At 40.5% G+C, this 18462-nt stretch overlaps 1 protein-coding gene across 1 annotated transcript in view; it reads left to right on the top strand.

Annotated features, from left to right (window-relative positions):
- The window catches only part of jtb (jumping translocation breakpoint), a 30112-nt gene extending 11956 nt beyond the window's left edge, over window positions 1-18156 (top strand). The window contains 4 exon segments of the mRNA XM_078396791.1: window positions 5581-5621; window positions 8818-8903; window positions 10966-11039; window positions 17456-18156. Coding sequence (XP_078252917.1) covers window positions 5581-5621; window positions 8818-8903; window positions 10966-11039; window positions 17456-17612 — 358 coding nt within the window. The 3' untranslated portion in view covers window positions 17613-18156.
- The last annotated feature ends 306 nt before the right edge of the window (window positions 18157-18462 follow it).

Raw genomic sequence — 18462 nt, 5'->3', positions numbered from 1 at the left:
AAGGTATTTGTATTCCCTGGTAAACTGCACATCCACACCATTGATAGAGACAGGGGTGTTCCTTTCCTCCTAAAGTCCACCACCAACTCCTTAGTCTTGTGTTGATGTTGAGCTGCAGGTGATTCAGCCCCCACTGCTCAACAAAGTTGTTGACTACACCTCTGTATTCAGCTTCCCTCCCCTCACTGATGCAGGCCACAATTGCAGAGTCATCTGAAACCTTCTGCAGGTGGCAGGAGACGGAGTTATATCTGAAGTCCGAGGTGTAGATGGTAAACAGGAAGGGAGAGAGGACCGTCCCCTGTGGGACACCCGTGTTTCTCATCATCATGTCCGAGACACAATTCTGTCGCCTGACATGTGATCGTCCAGTCAGGTAGTTGATGATCCAGGACACCAATGGAGCATCCACCTGTATCTTTGTCAGTTTGCTTCCTAGCAGTGCAGATCGTGTTAAAAGCATTGGGGAAGTAAAAAAAAACCAACTCGCAATGCTTTCAGGCTTATCCAGGTGAGCGTTGGAACGATGGCACAGGTGGATGATGGTGTCCTCAACCCCCATCTTTGCTTGGTAAGCAAACTGTAGGGGGTCCAGATAGGATCTAACTAGGAGTCACAGGTGAGTGAGCACCAGCCTCTCCAGGGACTTCATGATGTGTGGTCATTGGAGGAGCTGGGGCGTGTCCTCTTTGGTACAGGAACCAGGCAGGATGTCTTCCATGTCACAGGAACCCTCTCCAGGCTCAGGTTGAAGATATGTTGTTGCACTCCACACAATGGGCTGGCATACGCCTCGAGTACCCTAGGGCAGACACCATCAGGACCTGTAGCTTTGCCTGGGCGGAATCTGCTCAGCTCCTTCCTCACCTGCTCAGCCTTGATGGTCAAGCTCAGCAAAGAAAGGCAGGAGAAGTGGACCAGAGGGATTGAGGGGGAGAGACTGTCGGGGAGTAGGAAGTGGCCTGTAATGCCCTTCATCCCGCTCCACACATCCCTCGTGTTGTTCTGCTGAAGTTTCCGTTCCAGCTTCCTCCTGTAGTTGTCCTTGCCCTGTCTCGGTTTCGCCTTGGGGTCCTTCTGCACCCTTTTCTCCTCTTCCCTGTCACCATTTCTGAAGGCCCTCTTCTTCTGGTTGAGAAGGGCCTTTATGTCACTGGTGACCCAGGGCTTGTTGTTGAGAAAGCAGTGTATAGTCTCCTCAAGGACAATGTAATTCACATAGAACTTTATGTAGCTGGTAACACAGCTGGTAACTTGGCCTGAGTGAACTTCAGAAAGTCATTTGCTTTGCTTGATGTTTAACGTGTTATTTTAAAGTGCTTGGTTAGCTCTGTGATTTCAGTGCATTTTCAGGAAATATGTAATTGTAAATCTGTCCTTGTAGAACTTCTGGTTTTATTTTTTTAGTAAACTTTGGAGAAAATTAATTAACGCTTGTGTTTGTTTGGGCCAGACAATAAAAAAAAAAAGATGTGATGCTCCTATAAGCCAATGTTTCTGGTCCATTTAAAAAAAAATGACCTCTGCTGGAAGGAATGCAAATATGAGTGATGTTTATAATTTGTAACATAGAAATTCTAAGAGGCATGTATCAGGTGAATTTCGTGGCTGTGAATGCTTATTCAAAATTAAGGAATGAAGGCCTCCATAATTTGGACAGAAGAGTAGATCACGGGCAAAGGATCTATCATACTGTTGTTGACTAATGTATTAAGCTCCAGACACAATATCGGAAACTCCTGCTTCAGTTCTTTGTTCTTGCATGATTAGTAGAATTGATAAGAATGAGAAAAGGTATTTGTCCCGATTAGTCATTGTTTCTTGGAAGTCTTTGATTCTACCATACAACATGCCTCTATCACCAAAAATGAGTCAATCCTCCCAAATTAAAGTGCTAAGAAATAGAAGTACAGTGGGCCATTTGGCTCCTCAAGCTCCAATAACAGCTGAGAAAAATACAAATTTCTCTCTTGAATAACTTCAACAACGGCCCAATCAGTCCTACAGCAGACTAGCCAATCTGAAGCAAATAGATAAAATGATATATTTGTGTTCGCCCTCTCTAATAGTTCTCATTTCACAGCTTTCCCTTGTTCATGTTCTCCCTTTTAACAGCCTCAATTCACTTGATTAATTTACCTATACCTTATCCTTGTGACAATTACGGACACATTCTATCAGGCCCATTCCCTTTCAGTTCCTTCTCCAAACTCTGCAACTGACAAATAACTTGATCTCTTTCTTTCTCAGGTCTGATGAGGTTTTTCAAACTGTAACATCTCTATTTCAATTGCCACAGATGCTGCTTGATGTGGCAACTTTTTCCAGCATTTTCTGTTTTTATTTTTGATTTTCAGCATCTACAGGTTTTGATTTTCACTTTGTATGTTTCATTGCTTGACTGTCCACTATGAAAGGAAGCATTAATTTGATATTAATTAGTTTATATATCTTTGAACCTTCTTCAAGGTTAATGCACTATGAAGTCCTCAATATTTGTTTACAAAAAAAACTATGCAATTAAATTAAATAAGTGCAATGTTCAGGTGCAATTCATCAATATTTTTCCTGTTTACAAAATGCAATCTAATAAATATGTGGTATATTGAGCGAAGATTTCAAAGCTCTCACTCGTATGGATGGCTAATGCAGAAACTGGAAATTAACTAAAATTCAGATGCTGGAAATTTGAAATAGAAACAAAGTGCTGACAATCAATAAGTTGGGAAGAATCCGTGGAGGAGGAGCAAAGTTATGTTTCAAGTCAAGTTAGTTTTGTAATTAGTTATCACACTGATTTAGGAACATAGAAACATTGAAAATAGGTGCAGGAGGAGGCCATTTGGCCCTTCGAGCCAGCACTGCCATTCATTGTGATCATGGCTGATCATCCACAATCAGAAACCTGTGCCTGCCTTCTCCCCATATCCCTTGATTCCACTAGCTCCTAGAGCTCTATCTAACCCTCTTTTAAATTCATCCAGTGTGGCAGAGAATTCCACAAATTCACAACTCTCTGGGTGACAAAGTTTCTTCTGACCTCAGTTTTAAATGGCCTCCCCTTTATTCTTAGACGTGTCCCCTGGTTCTGGACTCCCCCAACATTGGGAACATTTTTCCTGCATCTAGCTTGTCTAGTCCTTTTATGATCTTATATGTCTCTATAAGATCCCCTCTCATCCTTCCAAACTCCAGTGAATACAAGAGTAGTCTTTCCAATCTTTCCTCATATGACAGTCCCTCCATCCCAGGGATTAACCTCGTGAACCTACGCTGCACTGCCTCAATAGCAAGGCCGTCCTTCCTCAAATTAGGAGACCAAAACTGCACACAATACTCCAGATGTGGTCCCACCAAGGCCCTAAACAACTGCAGAAGGACTTCTTTGCTCCTGTACTCAAATCGTTATGAAGGCCAACATACCATTAGCTTTCTTCACTGCCTACTGTACCTGCATGCTTACTTTCAGTGACTGGTGTACAAGGACACCAAGGTCTTGTTGCACTTCCCCTTTACCTAATCTGACACCATTGAGATAATAATTTGCCTCCTTATTTTTGCCCCCAAAGTAGATAACCTCGCATTTATCTACATTATACTGCATCTGCCATGCATCTGCTCACTCGCTCAACCTGTCCAAGTCACCCTGCAACCTCCTAACATCCTCTTCACAGTTCACACTACCACCCAGCTTTGTGTCATCTGCAAACTTGCTAGTGTTACTTCTAATTCCATCATCCAAATCATTAATATATAATGTATATAGTTGCAGCCCCAACACTGAGCTTTGTGGCACTCCACTCTCCACCGCCTGCCATTATGAAAACGACCTGTTTATTCCTACTCTTTGCTTCCTGTCTGCCAACCAATTCTCTGTCTATGTCAATACCCTATGCTCTAATTATACTCACCAATCTCCCGTGTGGGACCTTATCAAAGGCTTTCAGAAAGTCTAGATACACTACGTCCACTGGCTCTCCTTCATCCATTTTACCTGTCACATCCTCAAAAAATTCCAATAGATTAGTCAAGCAGGATTTCCCCTTCATAAATCCATGCTGACTTGGACAAATCCTTTTACCGCTATCCAAATGTGCCGTTATTACCTCTTTAATAATTGACTCCAGCATCTTTCCCACCACCGATGTCAGGCCAACTGGTCTATAATTCCCGGTTTTCTCTCTCGCTCCTTTCTTGAAAAGTGAGATAACATTAGCTACCCTCCAATCCACAGGAACTGATCCTGAATCTATTGAACATTGGAAAATGATCACCAATGCGTCCACAATTTCTTGAGCCACCTTCTTAAGTACCCTGGGATGCAGACCATCAGGCCCTGGGGATTTATCAGCCGTCAGTCCCATCAGTCTACCCAATACTATTTCTCACCTAATACAAATTTCTTTCAGTTCCTGTCTCCTTTGATCCTCTGTCCACTAGTACATCTGGGAGATGGTTTGTGTCTTCCTTAGTGAAGACAGATCCGAAGTACCTGTTCAACTCATCCGCCATTTCCTTGTTACCCATAATAATTTCACCCGTTTCTGCCTTCAATGGACCAACATTTGTCTTTACTAATCTTTTTCTCTTAACTTACCTAAAGAAGCTTTTTGCTGACTTTCTTTATATTCTTGGCCAGCTTCGTTTCGTACCTCATCTTTTCAGCCTGTATTGCCCTTTTTGCTATCTTCTGTTGTCTTTTGAAAGTTGCTCAATCCTCTGGCTTCCCGCTACTCTTTGCTATCTTATACATCTTTTCTTTTTCCATCTCTTAGTTATTCCATCTCTAACTTCCCTTGTCAGCCACGGTTGCCTCTTAATCCTCTTAGAATTTTTCTTCCTCTTTGGAATGAAATGATCCTGCATCTTCTGGATTATGCCCAGAAATTATTTCCATTGCTGTTCCACCGTCATTCCTGCTAGGATCCTTTTCCATTCGACCTTGGCCAGCTCCTCTCTCTTGCCTTCATAGTCCCCTTTGTTCAACTGCAACACTGACATTCCTGGTTTAACCTTCTCCCTCTCAAATTGCAGATTAAAACTAATCTATTATGGTCACTACATCCAAGCGGTTCCTTTACCTTGAGTTCCCTTATTAAATCTGGTTCATTGGACAACACTAAATCCAGAATTGCCTTCTCTCTGGTAGGCTCTAATACATGCTGCTCGAAGAATCCATCTCAGAGGCACTCTACAAACTCCCTTTCTTGGGGTCCAGAACCAACCTGATTTTCCCAGTCGACCTGTATATTGAAATCCCCCATAACCACAGTGGGATTACCTTTGTTACATGCCAATTTTAACAAAGGTAATGCCGCTGTGGTTATGGGGGATTTCAATATGCAGGTAGACTATAATCTACCTAATTTACCAAATTATTTTCTGAACATTATCTAAAGTGGCGAAAGAAAGTGCAATTTAGATTTAAAATGCATGCAACATTTCCAGCTTTGGTCATTATATTAAAAAAGAACTAGTTTTGATAGCTTTTGATTTATACTGAATTTTAATGTGTAACATAGCAATTTGATCATATGTAATGGTTACATTTTGTTCTCTTTACTGTGTGGATTCCTTCAGGATATGTGAAGCTGTGCCATTCCAGTCACAAAAGAATACAAGTAAGTGCTGTAATAGTAAAGTAACAAGTTGTCTCAATATTTAACATTTTTTGAAATATGAATAAAAATAAAATTTAAACAATGGAAATGGGCAACAATTAAAACAAATTTAGATTACTGGAACACAAATTACAAGATTTGGACGGCAGAAGTTTAACATTGAAAGCTATATGGTAAGGCTGTGCTGGAATACAAAAGCAAGTCTGAAGAAGGGTCTCGACCTGAAACGTCACCCATTCCTTTTATCCAGAGATGCTGCCTGTCCCACTGAGTTAATCTGGCATTTTGTGTCTTATCTTCAGCAAGAATATCAAGTTGAGTTTCCTATTGGAAGATTGTATGATCTAAATGACCAAAATAAGGTAAAACAAGAGAAAGGAACAATGTGAAAGGTGAAGGCAGCGTAACCAAAACCATTCATTCATAGTGGGAACATGAATACGAATTTCAAGAATTAATTTACTATTTTAATCTTGCACCTTGTGAGTAACTTTGTGCAGTCTTGGTGTGTCATCTTCCATTAGGCTTAACACCATATAACTAAATTAAACATTTCCGCTTTAAAGTTATACAGCACAAAATATTCTTGAATTTGAGCACCTCTTGAGGAAAAACATGAATTGATTTTTTTTCCAGTGTTACTTGGAGCCAGTTTATAGATTTTGTGGAGTTCAATTTCTCCCCTACTACCATCGTTAATCAGGTGTAGGAAAATAACTGCAGATGCTGGCTCAAATTGAGGTAGACACAAAATGCTGGAGTAAGTCAGCAGGTCAGGCAGCATCTCAGGAGACAAGGAATGGGTGACGTTTTGGGTCTCGCCCCGAAACATCACCCATTCCTTCTTTCCTGAGATGCTGCCTGACCTGCTGAGTTACTCCAGCATTTTGTGTCTACTATCACTAATCATGTTTCCCTTATTTTCTCCCAGCCTCCATCTTCAGAGATTTAGCACCTGTCGTGTAAAGATCTTCCAAAAATTGAGTGTCTAACCTATGTATAACTTGTGCATACGAACCAGTGTTTGGGAAATCAGCGGGATAGATTAGCCAGCAGCTACGGGACTGCAGGCATCTTCAGCCATACGAGAATTTTGTTAGTGGCAATTTCTGAATGATTAGATGCCATGGTTTGACAATAGGTGCAGGAATAGGCCATTTGGCCCTTCGTGCCAGCACCACCATTCAATGTGATTATGGCTGATCATTCTCAATCAGTACCCCGTTCCTGCCTTCTCCCCATACCCCCTGACTCCGCTATCCTTAAGAGCTCTATCTAGCTCTCTCTTGAATGCATTCAGAGAATTGGCCTCCACTGCCTTCTGACGCAGTGAATTCCACAGATTTACAACTCTGACTGAAAAAGTTTTTCCTCATCTCTGTTCTAAATGGCCTACCCCTTATTCTTAAACTGTGGCCCCTGGTTCCCCCAATATTGGGAACATGTTTCCTGCCTCTAACGTGTCCAACCCCTTAATAATCTTATGTTTCGATAAGATCCCCTCTCATCCTTCTAAATTCCAGTGTATAAAAAGCCTAGCCGCTCCAGTCTTTCAACATATGACAGTCCTGCCATTCTGAGAATTAACCTAGTAAACCTACGCTGCACGCCCTCAATAGCAAGAATATCCTTCCTCAAATTTGGAGACCAAAACTGCACACAGTACTCCAGGTGCGGTCTCACTAGGGCCCTATACAACTGCAGAAGGACCTCTTTGCTCCCATACTCAACTCCTCTTGTTATGAAGGCCAACATTCCATTGGCTTTCTTCACTGCCTGCTGCACCTGTATGCTTCCTTTCAGTAACTGATACACTAGGACTCCCTGATCTCGTTGTACGTCCCCTTTTCCTAACTTGACACCATTCAGATAATAATCTGCCTTCTTATTCTTACCACCAAAGTGGATAACCTCACACTTATCCACATTAAACTGCATCTGCCATGCATCCGCCCACTCACATAACCTGTCCAAGTCACCCTGCAACCTCATACCCTGCAACCTCATACCATCTTCCTCACAGCTCACACCACCACCCAGCTTTGTATCATCTGCAAATTTGCTAATGGTACTTTTAATCCCTTGATCCAAGTCATTAATGTATATTGTAAATAGCTGCGATCCCAGCACCAGGCCTTGCGGTACCCCACTAGTCACTGCCTGCCATTCTGAAAGGGACCCATTTATCCCCACTCTTTGCTTTCTGTCTGTCTGAACCAATTTTCTATCCATGTCAGCACCCTACCCCCAATACCATGTGCTCTAATTTTGCACACTAATCTCCTATGTGGGACCTTGTCGAAGGCTTTCTGAAAGTCGAGGTACAACACATCCACCGGCTCTCCCCTGTCAATTTTCCTAGTTACATCCTCAAAAAATTCCAGAAGATTAGTCAAGCATGATTTCCCCTTCGTAAATCCATGCTGACTCAGAACGATCCTGTTACTGCTATCCAAATGCTCCGCAATTTTGTCTTTTATAATTGACTCCAGCATCTTCCCCACCACTGATGTCGGACTAACTGGTCTATAATTTCCCATTTTCTCTGTCCCTCCTTTCTTAAAAAGTGGGATAACATTAGCTACCCTCCAATCCACAGGAACTGATCCTGAATCTATAGAACATTGGAAAATGATCACCAATGCGTCCACAATTTCTAGCGCCACCTCCTTAAGTACCCTGGGATGCAGACCATCAGGCCCTGGGGATTTATCAGCCTTCAGTCCCATCAGTCTGCCCAACACCATTTCCTGCCTAATGTGAATCTCCTTCAGTTCCTCCATCACCCTAGGATCTCTGGCCACTAGAACATTGGGAGATTGTTTGTATCTTCCTTAGTTTGACCACACACCACCCGCATTTAGTGTGCAATATAGTTTATTAAACTATATTGGCAGGTGACGAGATTCTGACTTGTGAACTGTTCTAGTTCTGAACAGTTCTCAGGAACCGAACCCTACCGTAACCCGGGAAGGAAATGTATTGGTAATTGTTGAGATGATTTTCTGTGAAAGATGCCTGTTGATTCATGAGTTATATTGTTATATCCATTCGCCTCAAAGGTCATCTTTCTAGACTTTGCTGTGGTGGAGTGAGAATCCTAGGTAGAAATAGATTGGCTATTTTATTTTTTTAATGTTAAGATTTTCACTTGCAAAGTAAGATTATAAATATATTTTATTTATAAATTAAACAGCAAATATTTTGCACCCAAGACCTTGCTGGGAAATTGAAGAATACAGCATTGTAAGAGAATGTAGTCCTTGCACTGATTACGAAAAGGTATTTTGCATGTGTGTATGTGAGATATTCAAATATTCTTGTCCTTTAAGATTAGTGTGATTATAATTTTTCTTTGAGAGAATATTCTAACTTTACATCTTAGATCAGATGTGTAAGAAGGAACTGCAGATGCTGGTTTAAATTGAAGATAGACACAAAAAGCTGGAGTAACTTAGCAGGACAGGCAGCATCTCTGGATAGAAGGAATGGGTGACTTTTTGGGTCGAGACCCTTCTCTCCAGAGATGCTGCCTGTCCCGCTGAGTTAGTCCAGCTTTTTGTGTCTTAGATCAGATATTGTATCATGATGACATGCACCTTTAAAACTGTTAGCAACGACACATTATACTAGTAGATACATTGTAAAAAACAATAGTATCCCTAATCATTATTGGCTATCAAATAATGGTGAAGCTAATAAATTATTTATGCTATAGCTGGTATTATTTATGATCTAATGCTACATCAACTTGATGTGAGGATCAAATTGCTTGGTTAAATACACTGATGAGCCAAAACATTAAAACCACCTGCCACATATGCTGTTGGTCCTCCGTGTGCTGCCAAAACAGTGCCAACCCGCCGAGGCATGGACTCTACAAGACCCCTGAAGGTGTCCTGTGGTATTTGGCACTGAAACATTAGCAGCAGATCCCTTTGCAGCACCCCATAAGCCTTGCCGTTTCAGAGATGCTCTGACCCAGTCGTCTGGCCATAACAATTTGGCCCTTGTCAAAGTCACTCAGGTCTTTACTCCTGCCCATTTCTCCTGCATCCAACACATTAACTTCAAGGTAACAAGATAATCAATGTTATTCACTTCACCTGTCAGTGGTCATAATGTTTTGGCTCATTGGTGTATGTTGTCCCATTTCTGTCATGTTGCTGTCAGCACCCTGAAAATTATATCCAATTTTTTTTTGCCTTTCAGATACACTGACCTCTTTTCTTTTCTCTCTTTCCTTTTTATTTTTCCTCACTTAATTTACCTTTGAGTTAACATTATAATGTTATATTTCCTTCTTGGTTCTTATTTCCCTGCCCAATCAGCATAACTGAAAACAAAACCACTGTCTGCCAAATACCAGAAATTAATTGATTGTGGGATCTTGCTGTGCATCATTTTTCTGCTATGTTTTCTATAGTGCAGAGGAAACTAACTTTAAAAGTTGTTTAATTCGCTATGAAGTATTTTTTGGCATAGATTTTGAAAGCTACTATATGAATGGATATTCAGATATTTTTAACAGCAGTAGATCTAAGATTTATCCTGTCTCTTCAGTGTCTAGAAGACCTCAGAATAATATGTGTTGGTTAAATGAAAGGTGGATTAAAATATCTGAATAAAGGTGAATGTGGAGACAGTTTACTTCCTTTAACCCTTACAGCTAAAAATATTGTACACAAAGTCTTGTATTTCCTGAAAGTAGAAATACTACTTTTAGTGACATACATTGAATTGTAGCATTTTGCATTCAGCATTTAAACATTCTAATACCAATCAGAAGGTAAAGATTTTGATTGCCTATTAAAATGTTAGTGCTTTTCTGGATCAGATCCTTTCATATATGCTCCATTGCTCAGTTCTGAGTTCTATGGAAGGGTCCCTGTTCCAAAACATCATATTTTATTTTTCCACGGGTGCTGCTTGACTGGCTGATTACTTCCATTTCTATTTTTGTTTTGGATTTCATTCTCTGTAGTTGTATTTGTTTTTTGTCCTTCTATTTTTGGTTATACAAAGGAAATATAGAAATAGCAGAAAAAAATGTCACGTTGGATAAAGTACCAAAATTTATTTTTACTTATTTCATATTGAAAAGATTATGATCCATCCTTATGAATGCTGACAAAACTAAATAAACAATTTCGAAACTGTTTTTAATGAACAAATACACGATTTACAAATTTGTTACAAATCTGCCAGGTGTTCAAGAAACCATATTCTAAGTAAACATAAATCCCATTTCTGGCCTAGGTTTGTTGAGTTTTACTATGTCATGTACTTTGTTTTTAAAAGCTCATTGCTATAATTCCGTAACCTATCATCTAACTTCCCACAGACCGTGCATATAGAATGTAAATTTACTGGATTTGTTGAAGATGTAAAATGTACGAAAGACCACAGGTACAGAAGGTAAGGCATTTCAGATTTCTGTCCAGTTCTTATCCTTGTAAGGAATCACAGGTTTTTGAAAGTCTAATTTAATTACTAATTTTCATTTTATTCTCATTGGATTCTGAGACAAGTTCAGAAATAGTAATATCAGTATATTTTCAGATTTCACCTATTCATTGGGCAGATTTTTTTTAGGAGCCACATGAGCTCTTGTTATTCACCAATTGGGCTTCACTCTTGTTGCTTGCAAAAGAGTAATGAAGTAAATTAACCATGTTTACCTTGTTGCTTAATATCATAATTGACAATTAACACCACACTTGCTGTTTTCTGATTTGATGCCAAGCTTCAATTTCTTTATTGCTGGAATGGCAGGCCGTGGGGAGTGGAATACCGCAAGGCTCGGTGCTGGGGCCGCAACTATTTACAATATATATTAATTTGGATGATGGAATTAGAAGTAACACTAGTGAGTTTTCAGATGACACAAAGCTGGGTGGCAGTGTGAACTGTGAAGAGGATGTTAGGAGGTTGCAGGGTGACTTGGACAGGTTGAGTGAGTGGGCAGATGCATGGCAATGTAGATAAATGTGAGGTTACCCCACGTTGGCAGCAAAAGCAAGGAAGCAGATTATTATCTCAATGGTCTCAGATTAGGTAAAGGGGAAGTGCAACCTGGGTGTCCTTGTACACCAGTCACTGAAAGTAAGCATGCAGGTACAGCAGGCAGTGAAGAAAGCTAATGGCATGTTGGCCTTCATAATGAGAGGATTTGAGTATAGGAGTAAAGAGGTCCTTCTGCAGTTGTACAGGGCCCTGGTGAGACCACATCTGGAGTATTGTGTGCAGTTTGGTCTCCTAAGTTGAGGAAAGACATCTTTGCTATTGAGGCAGTGCAGCGTAGGTTCACAAGGTCAATTGCTGGGATGGCGGGATTGTCATATGAAGAAAGATTGGGAAGACTGGGCTTGTATTCAATGGAGTTTAGAAGGATGAGAGGGAATCTTATAGAGGCGTATAAAATTATGAAAGGACTGGCTAGATGCAGGAAAAATGTTCCCAATGTTGGGGGAGTCCAGAACCAGGGGCACAGTCTAAGAATAAAGGGGAGGCCATTTAAAACTGAGGTGAGAAGAAACCTTTTCACCCAGAGAGTTGTGAATTTGTGTAATTATCTGCCACAGAAGGCAGTGGAGGCCAATTCACTGGATGAATTTAAAAGAGAGTTAGATAGAGCTCTAGGGGCTTGTGGAATCAAGGGATATGGGGAGAAGGCAGGCACAGGTTACTGATTGTGGATGATCAGCCATGATCACAATGAATGGCGGTGCTTGCTCGAAGGGCCAAATGGCCTCCTCCTGCACCTATTTTCTGTTTCCATATTTAATTGATGCTATTGAAGCCTCTGGCAATAAATTGCATTTATAGAGCACTTTTAGTTTGGTGCTTTAGAGGTATAACAGAATGGATCTCAAACCAGAATATGATTTGATAGGAGATAATCTTGGCTCAGATGAATTGACATTGGACAAATAGGTACTGGTATGGGAGGCGAGTTGGGATTGAAAGCTCACTTTGAATAGGGTACTGAGGTTGTGATTCATACAAATATTACTATTTTGTTTTTCATCCTATTTCATTTTTAATCATACATGGCCCTTGACAATTAAATTTGATAATTGCAGAAGTCATCTAAATTACTTAATCTGCCGAATGATGTCCTTTCTGCACTCTTTCTCACTCTCTCCAAACATATCTATTTGTAATCATTTTGTGTAACTTTTGTAACTATGGAATGTGTAACAAGATATTTGCTCAAACTGCAAGTTTTTGTGAGCCACTGCCTATCTATTTCTATTCCTCACCTTTTCCCTTTGTAGATGCATTTATTCCATTTGTTATAATTGTGGTAGCACATTTCACATCCTTATCACACTGGGCAAAGAAACCGCTTCTGCATCGAATTCACAAGTGACTATCTTTATGGTGCTAACTTTTGGATTTATTCACAGGTGGATTCTAATACTATTCTACTGACACCATAATTTTAAGTATGGTGTATTTAATTGATATTTCTGATTCTTGGCCTCAATGTTACAAAAATAGATTATGAATATCAGGTTATCATGTTGCAGTTGAACACAAATTAGCTGCCTATTATAAAAACACTAAAATAACTGGGATTTCTCTTGGGAAGGGCACTACTCAAATGTAAAACTTATCTCTAAATATTTAAACAAACCTGATGTTTTTTTTCTTTGCTGATATGAAACTTCTTTGAGCTATGTTTGTATAGGTAGCCTTAGCTGTACATAACTGGTTATGAAAAATTGATGCAAATAAAATGGTGGTGGGAGTGGTGTAGCGGGAGATTGTAGCAATTTATTAACTCAATTAGTCACTCGTAACTTGATTTAACAATTTGCTGTTTGACAATTTGAATAAATACATCAAATTTGCTGTTGCACTAAATCATCATTATCCTGGAAGAATAGGGTCATAAAGATTACTATGAGAACAAAAATTGCAGACACCCCCTGACCACTGAGCAATGACACCAAGACTGCAATGAAATACAGTGATCAAACTATCTACAGATAAAACAATTCCTGTACTTGTTTCACATTTCAGCTTGCCCAAACAACCTTGGTTTGCTTTTAATTGAAGGTAGACACAAAATGCTGGAGTAACTCGGCAGGATAGGCAGCATCTCTGGAGAGAAGGAATGGGTGACGTTTTGGGTTGAGCCCCTTCAGATTGCTTTTAGTTGACTGCAGTCTTACAGAGAAGAAATTTATGTGATTTCAACCATCCATCAAACACAGAATTTTCAACACAACTACACATGTACCTGATCCTTTCTTGGGCTGTAAATCTACCACACTCCCAATACAGCCTCTCAGCACACACCTGGCCCACATTGCAGGTCCTAATTCCATCTGCACACCTAATCTAAACTTTGGACCCTGGTTCTGCTATACATCAATACTATTGTTACTTTAACTGGTGATTACAGGACTTGGAAAGTCACTCCGTTTTTTAGAAATAATGTATAAACTATATTTACTTTTACATATTTATGAATAGATAAGGGAGCAAACAAAATAATTGACCCAGGTTCCTCACCCCAGCCACACACTGACTATTGATATTTGACTACTTGCCATTGTGTCAAATGCATAGTATACAGGATTCATTGGACACCATAGGAGAGGGCCCTGAGAAATAGTCTATGTTTGCAGTTTCCCCAGATGTTTGTGGGGAGGAATTTAAGGTTGATTACCTTTGCCATGTCTGAATTGGCTGCCTAGATTGAAAGCACATCCAGTGTTATTCCTTTTCTATTTAGATGTAGCAGTAATAGTTCAACTGGGTGAACTTGCTTGGTTACTCACTTGTCAAACACGCGAGTCTGGAATCGCATGAAGGCTAGATCTGGTTAATGTGGCAGCTTTCCTTCCCCTAATGCGTTATTGAACCAGATGGGTTTTTAATGACAATTCAGTAGTTTTCACGTGCAAACTAGTTGGGGTTTTGTTCCAAATTCCAGTTTAATTATGAATCTAAATTCCATGGCTGTTTTGGTGGGATTTGAACTGAGGTCTCTCGATTACCAATCACATAACTTTGCATTATGTCATTATCCATCACATGCACTTGTTTATCTGATGCCATGCAGTAAAGGTAAATGGTAATTTGTGAACTTCAGTGAAATACTCTGACCTTCCACTCTGCTGAAAGGGCAGTCCTCAGCAGACACTTTACCTTTGTACCCCTGAGCTTGCACTCCTCAGCAGGTTCGGGGCCCATCATGATGCTAAACTCTTCTTTTGTCACCTCCACGTCTCTACCTATTTCTTTGGCAGGGAGTCCACACCTCTCACTGATAATCCCTTTGCTTGCCTGTAAGACCTCGCTTCCTCTTAGATACCCTGTTCAGGCCTTTTCACCTCTCTTGATGTTTTCATTTCCAATTGCCATTACAATATCTACTGCCTTGATTTCTCCATTCACCTTGCCAATCTAACCTTAACCCCTCCCCATTTGTACAGATCTCCTCTCTCTTTACGTAATCGCAAACTCGTCATGAAACCCGCAGACCAGAGTGGTGCCATTGTAATCTGGCAGACTGACATCTACCTTCCAGAGTCCAGACAGCAACCCTGGACATCCATTCATAACAACCACTGGACCATGATGCCAACACCAAACACCAAACCACTGCACTCATATAGATCATCTCAGGCGATCTCTTCTACAAAGCATCCAACTTGATCATGCTCCTACCCCATACTTCCGCCTTTTATTGTACACCCAAAATCTACAAACAGGACTGTCCTTAGAGGTCTGTTTTTACTGCCTGCTCTTGTTCCACTGAAATGACTTCCTCATATCTTGATTCTATCCAGTCTCCCCTTACCCAGTCCCTTCTCGTCAGCATTCAGGATACCATGCATGTCAACCATTTTGACAACAACAATGATCTAACCAGTTCCTTTCCACCATCAAAGCAAACTAGAAGATTAATATCTGATTCTCCACATGGGTTAGTCTATAGCACAATGATATGAACATTGAATTCTCCATTTTCAGGTACTTTTCCTCCTCCTGTTCCATCCCCCACTCCCTCATTCTCTCTTCCAATCATCCATTTTCATCCCCTTCCGCTCTTGGTTCCATCCACTACCACACGCACATTACACCCACTGGATCCCCTACCCTATCTGCCCTTCACCACCTTCCCCTAAAGGTTCCCATTATCACCTTCCTTACATCACATTCCAACACTGGCAGCCTTTGTGTTCCTGCTTATCACCCTCCAGCAGCTCTCTCCACCTTCACTGACCCCTCAGCCCACCTAGCTCCATCACCCAGACAGTTGTGAATTTTCACCCAGAGTTGTGAATCTGTGGAATTCTCTGCCACAGAAGCCAGAGGCCAATTCACTGGATGCTTTCAAGAGAGTTAGATTTAGCTCTTGGGGCTAAGGGAATCAAAGGATATGGGGAAAAAACAAGAAAGGGGTACTGATTTTGAATGATCAGCCATGATCATATTGAATGGCAGTGCAAGCCCGAAGGGCCGAATAGCCTACTCCTGCAACTCTTTTCTATATTTCTATGCCTTTTTATTTTGCTTGTCTACTTCCACCTATTGCCCATCTGCTTCGGTCTTGCAACTCTGACCCCTCCCCCTACACACACACTTTCAGTCTGGCTCCAGCTGCTTGATATTCTTCACTCCTTCTCAAACCACCAATCATCCACTGGCCCCTATCAAACCTCTTCCCCTTTAGCCTGGCTGACTTCCCCCTCAAATCAGTCTTGAAGCAGGTTCTCAACCTGAAAGGTCGACAATTCTATAGATGTTGCTTGACCTACTGAGTTCCTCCAGCGGATTGTATTGTTGCTCCAGATTAGTCTCGTGTCTCCACCTGTCATCTACGGACTGTTCCCAGGGACGCATTCGGAGACCGACATCGAGTGCTGCTGGAAGGTCATCAACTCGGTGAAAGACGCTCTTTGGTCTGCCCGAGCCTTGTTGGCCTCCCAGCGGAGCGAGATGTCCGTCAAGGAATGTTGCCGACTGGCCCGCTGCAGACTGCAGGAGTACGTGCTGAGGGACGCACTGAAGCTTGGTGCAGCCAACGCCAAGGCCCTGTGCGGGAGGACCACAGTCTAGGGTCCTTCCGCTGCTGGACATGGGGGGGCAGGGTGTGGTGGAGAGAGACGCCCCTCCAAATAAGGGATACTGGGTAAATGTCTAAATGTAAGTAAATGTCTAAGTGAATGCCTGTATCGAATGTAACCTCCGGAAATGTTGGATGGGCTTGATGTTTTGTAAATGATATTTATTACTTGAATAAAGTATTTTTTGATATTAAAAAAAAAAGTGTCTCCACCTATTGCACCCACCTGGCTCTACAGATTGATTCTGTCTTTGGCTTGTCAGCACTTTCTGGGATCTACATCACTTTTTTTCAAAAGGGTTGTGAGATTTGGTTCTTTGGGGTTAAACATAGAAATAATAGGAAGTAATATATCAAATGACTATCTCAAGATTTATAGTTTCCTAGTATTTAAGCTTTGTTACATACAAGCAGAAGTAATCTAACCAGAAAGGAACCCACCCTCCCCTCCCCCACCTCCTCTCCCCCACCTCCTCACCACCACCCAACCATCCTGCTCTGTTATTTAATAAGATCATCACTGATCTGATTGTATCTTCTGTTGATTTGCTTGTTACACCAACGGTGGAAGTAAACAAATGTGCTACATTGTAGCCTGAATTACGTTCTGTATGGTTACTGTTTGATTTCTGTATCATTGCATATGTCATTAATCTAACAACTCTCTTTAATGTTGGATACATAGAATTTATTTAAAAATATTAAACGTTTATTTTTGCTTATCTGTTTTCACTTTGTCCCATAGCTGTCGTTCAGTTGCAATGGAGGAAGTGAAATTCTGGAAGTTTGAAGGAATTGTTATTTTGGTTGGTGTAATCTTTGCCATCATCGTTACTTTCCGACAAAGAACCCTGGACCGGCGTGCTGAACAAAAAGTGCGACGGCAGCTTGAGGAGATTTAGTTTTGCAACAGTTACTGACACTGCTTTTGCATCCACAGCAGTTCAGGTTTTTCAGTGTTTTATCCTTTTATATTCACCATCCACCCATTTATGTTGTAGGAAATATTATTCTGTCTTAAAATAGCTTTCAAGGCAGTCATAAATGTTAGGATATAATTACATTGTGTTAGACATTAAATTTGTATAATATTTATATGGAGAGGTAAATTGTAATATAAAAGTTCTATTTATGTAGACAGTATAAAATGGAAGAGAATAGTTTGTTCGGTACCTTGTTTTATTAGATGTTAGGAAATTTGATTAAGAGTACTTTTTCATATCTATACAAGTATATTGTACTGATTTCTGTACCAAGTTCTTGTTCCAATGTTATTTTTTGTACTTTGAACTGAATTTGCTTGTTTGTATTCCACCCCATCTGCCACTGTTCTCCCCTCCTCTAACCTAACAGTAAAAAGTTTCTAAATATTGTATAAAATGCAAGATAAATCGTCACTGGGTTTGTTTGCAGATAATATTTTGAAGAAATAAAATACAAAGCTAACACCCAAGAACTGCTTGTAGTGTTTTGTCTAGGAATCTATTTTTCTTTAAATAGGTTTACTGTGCATTTTATATCTTGCCTGGGATCTTCATATTCTCAACAGGCACTGCCAACCTAATTAAGTAGTTACCAATGTAAAACAACCCTGCTTCCCAGAGAGGTTTAACGGTGAGTTAATGGCTAATGAAGATATTTCTTTTCAAGATTTTCATTGAAGAAAATACACAAACTGGGGTTGGAAGATTTATCTTTTTTCCCACTATAATGCAAATTGAATGCTATTGTATTTTTTCCTCAATGTAAAGT

Source organism: Rhinoraja longicauda, chromosome 3 (genome assembly GCF_053455715.1).
Source record: "Rhinoraja longicauda isolate Sanriku21f chromosome 3, sRhiLon1.1, whole genome shotgun sequence".
NCBI classification, from domain to species: domain Eukaryota; kingdom Metazoa; phylum Chordata; class Chondrichthyes; order Rajiformes; family Arhynchobatidae; genus Rhinoraja; species Rhinoraja longicauda.
Note: the sequence above shows the minus strand (reverse complement) of the source record. Positions and strands in the feature narration are given on the sequence as shown.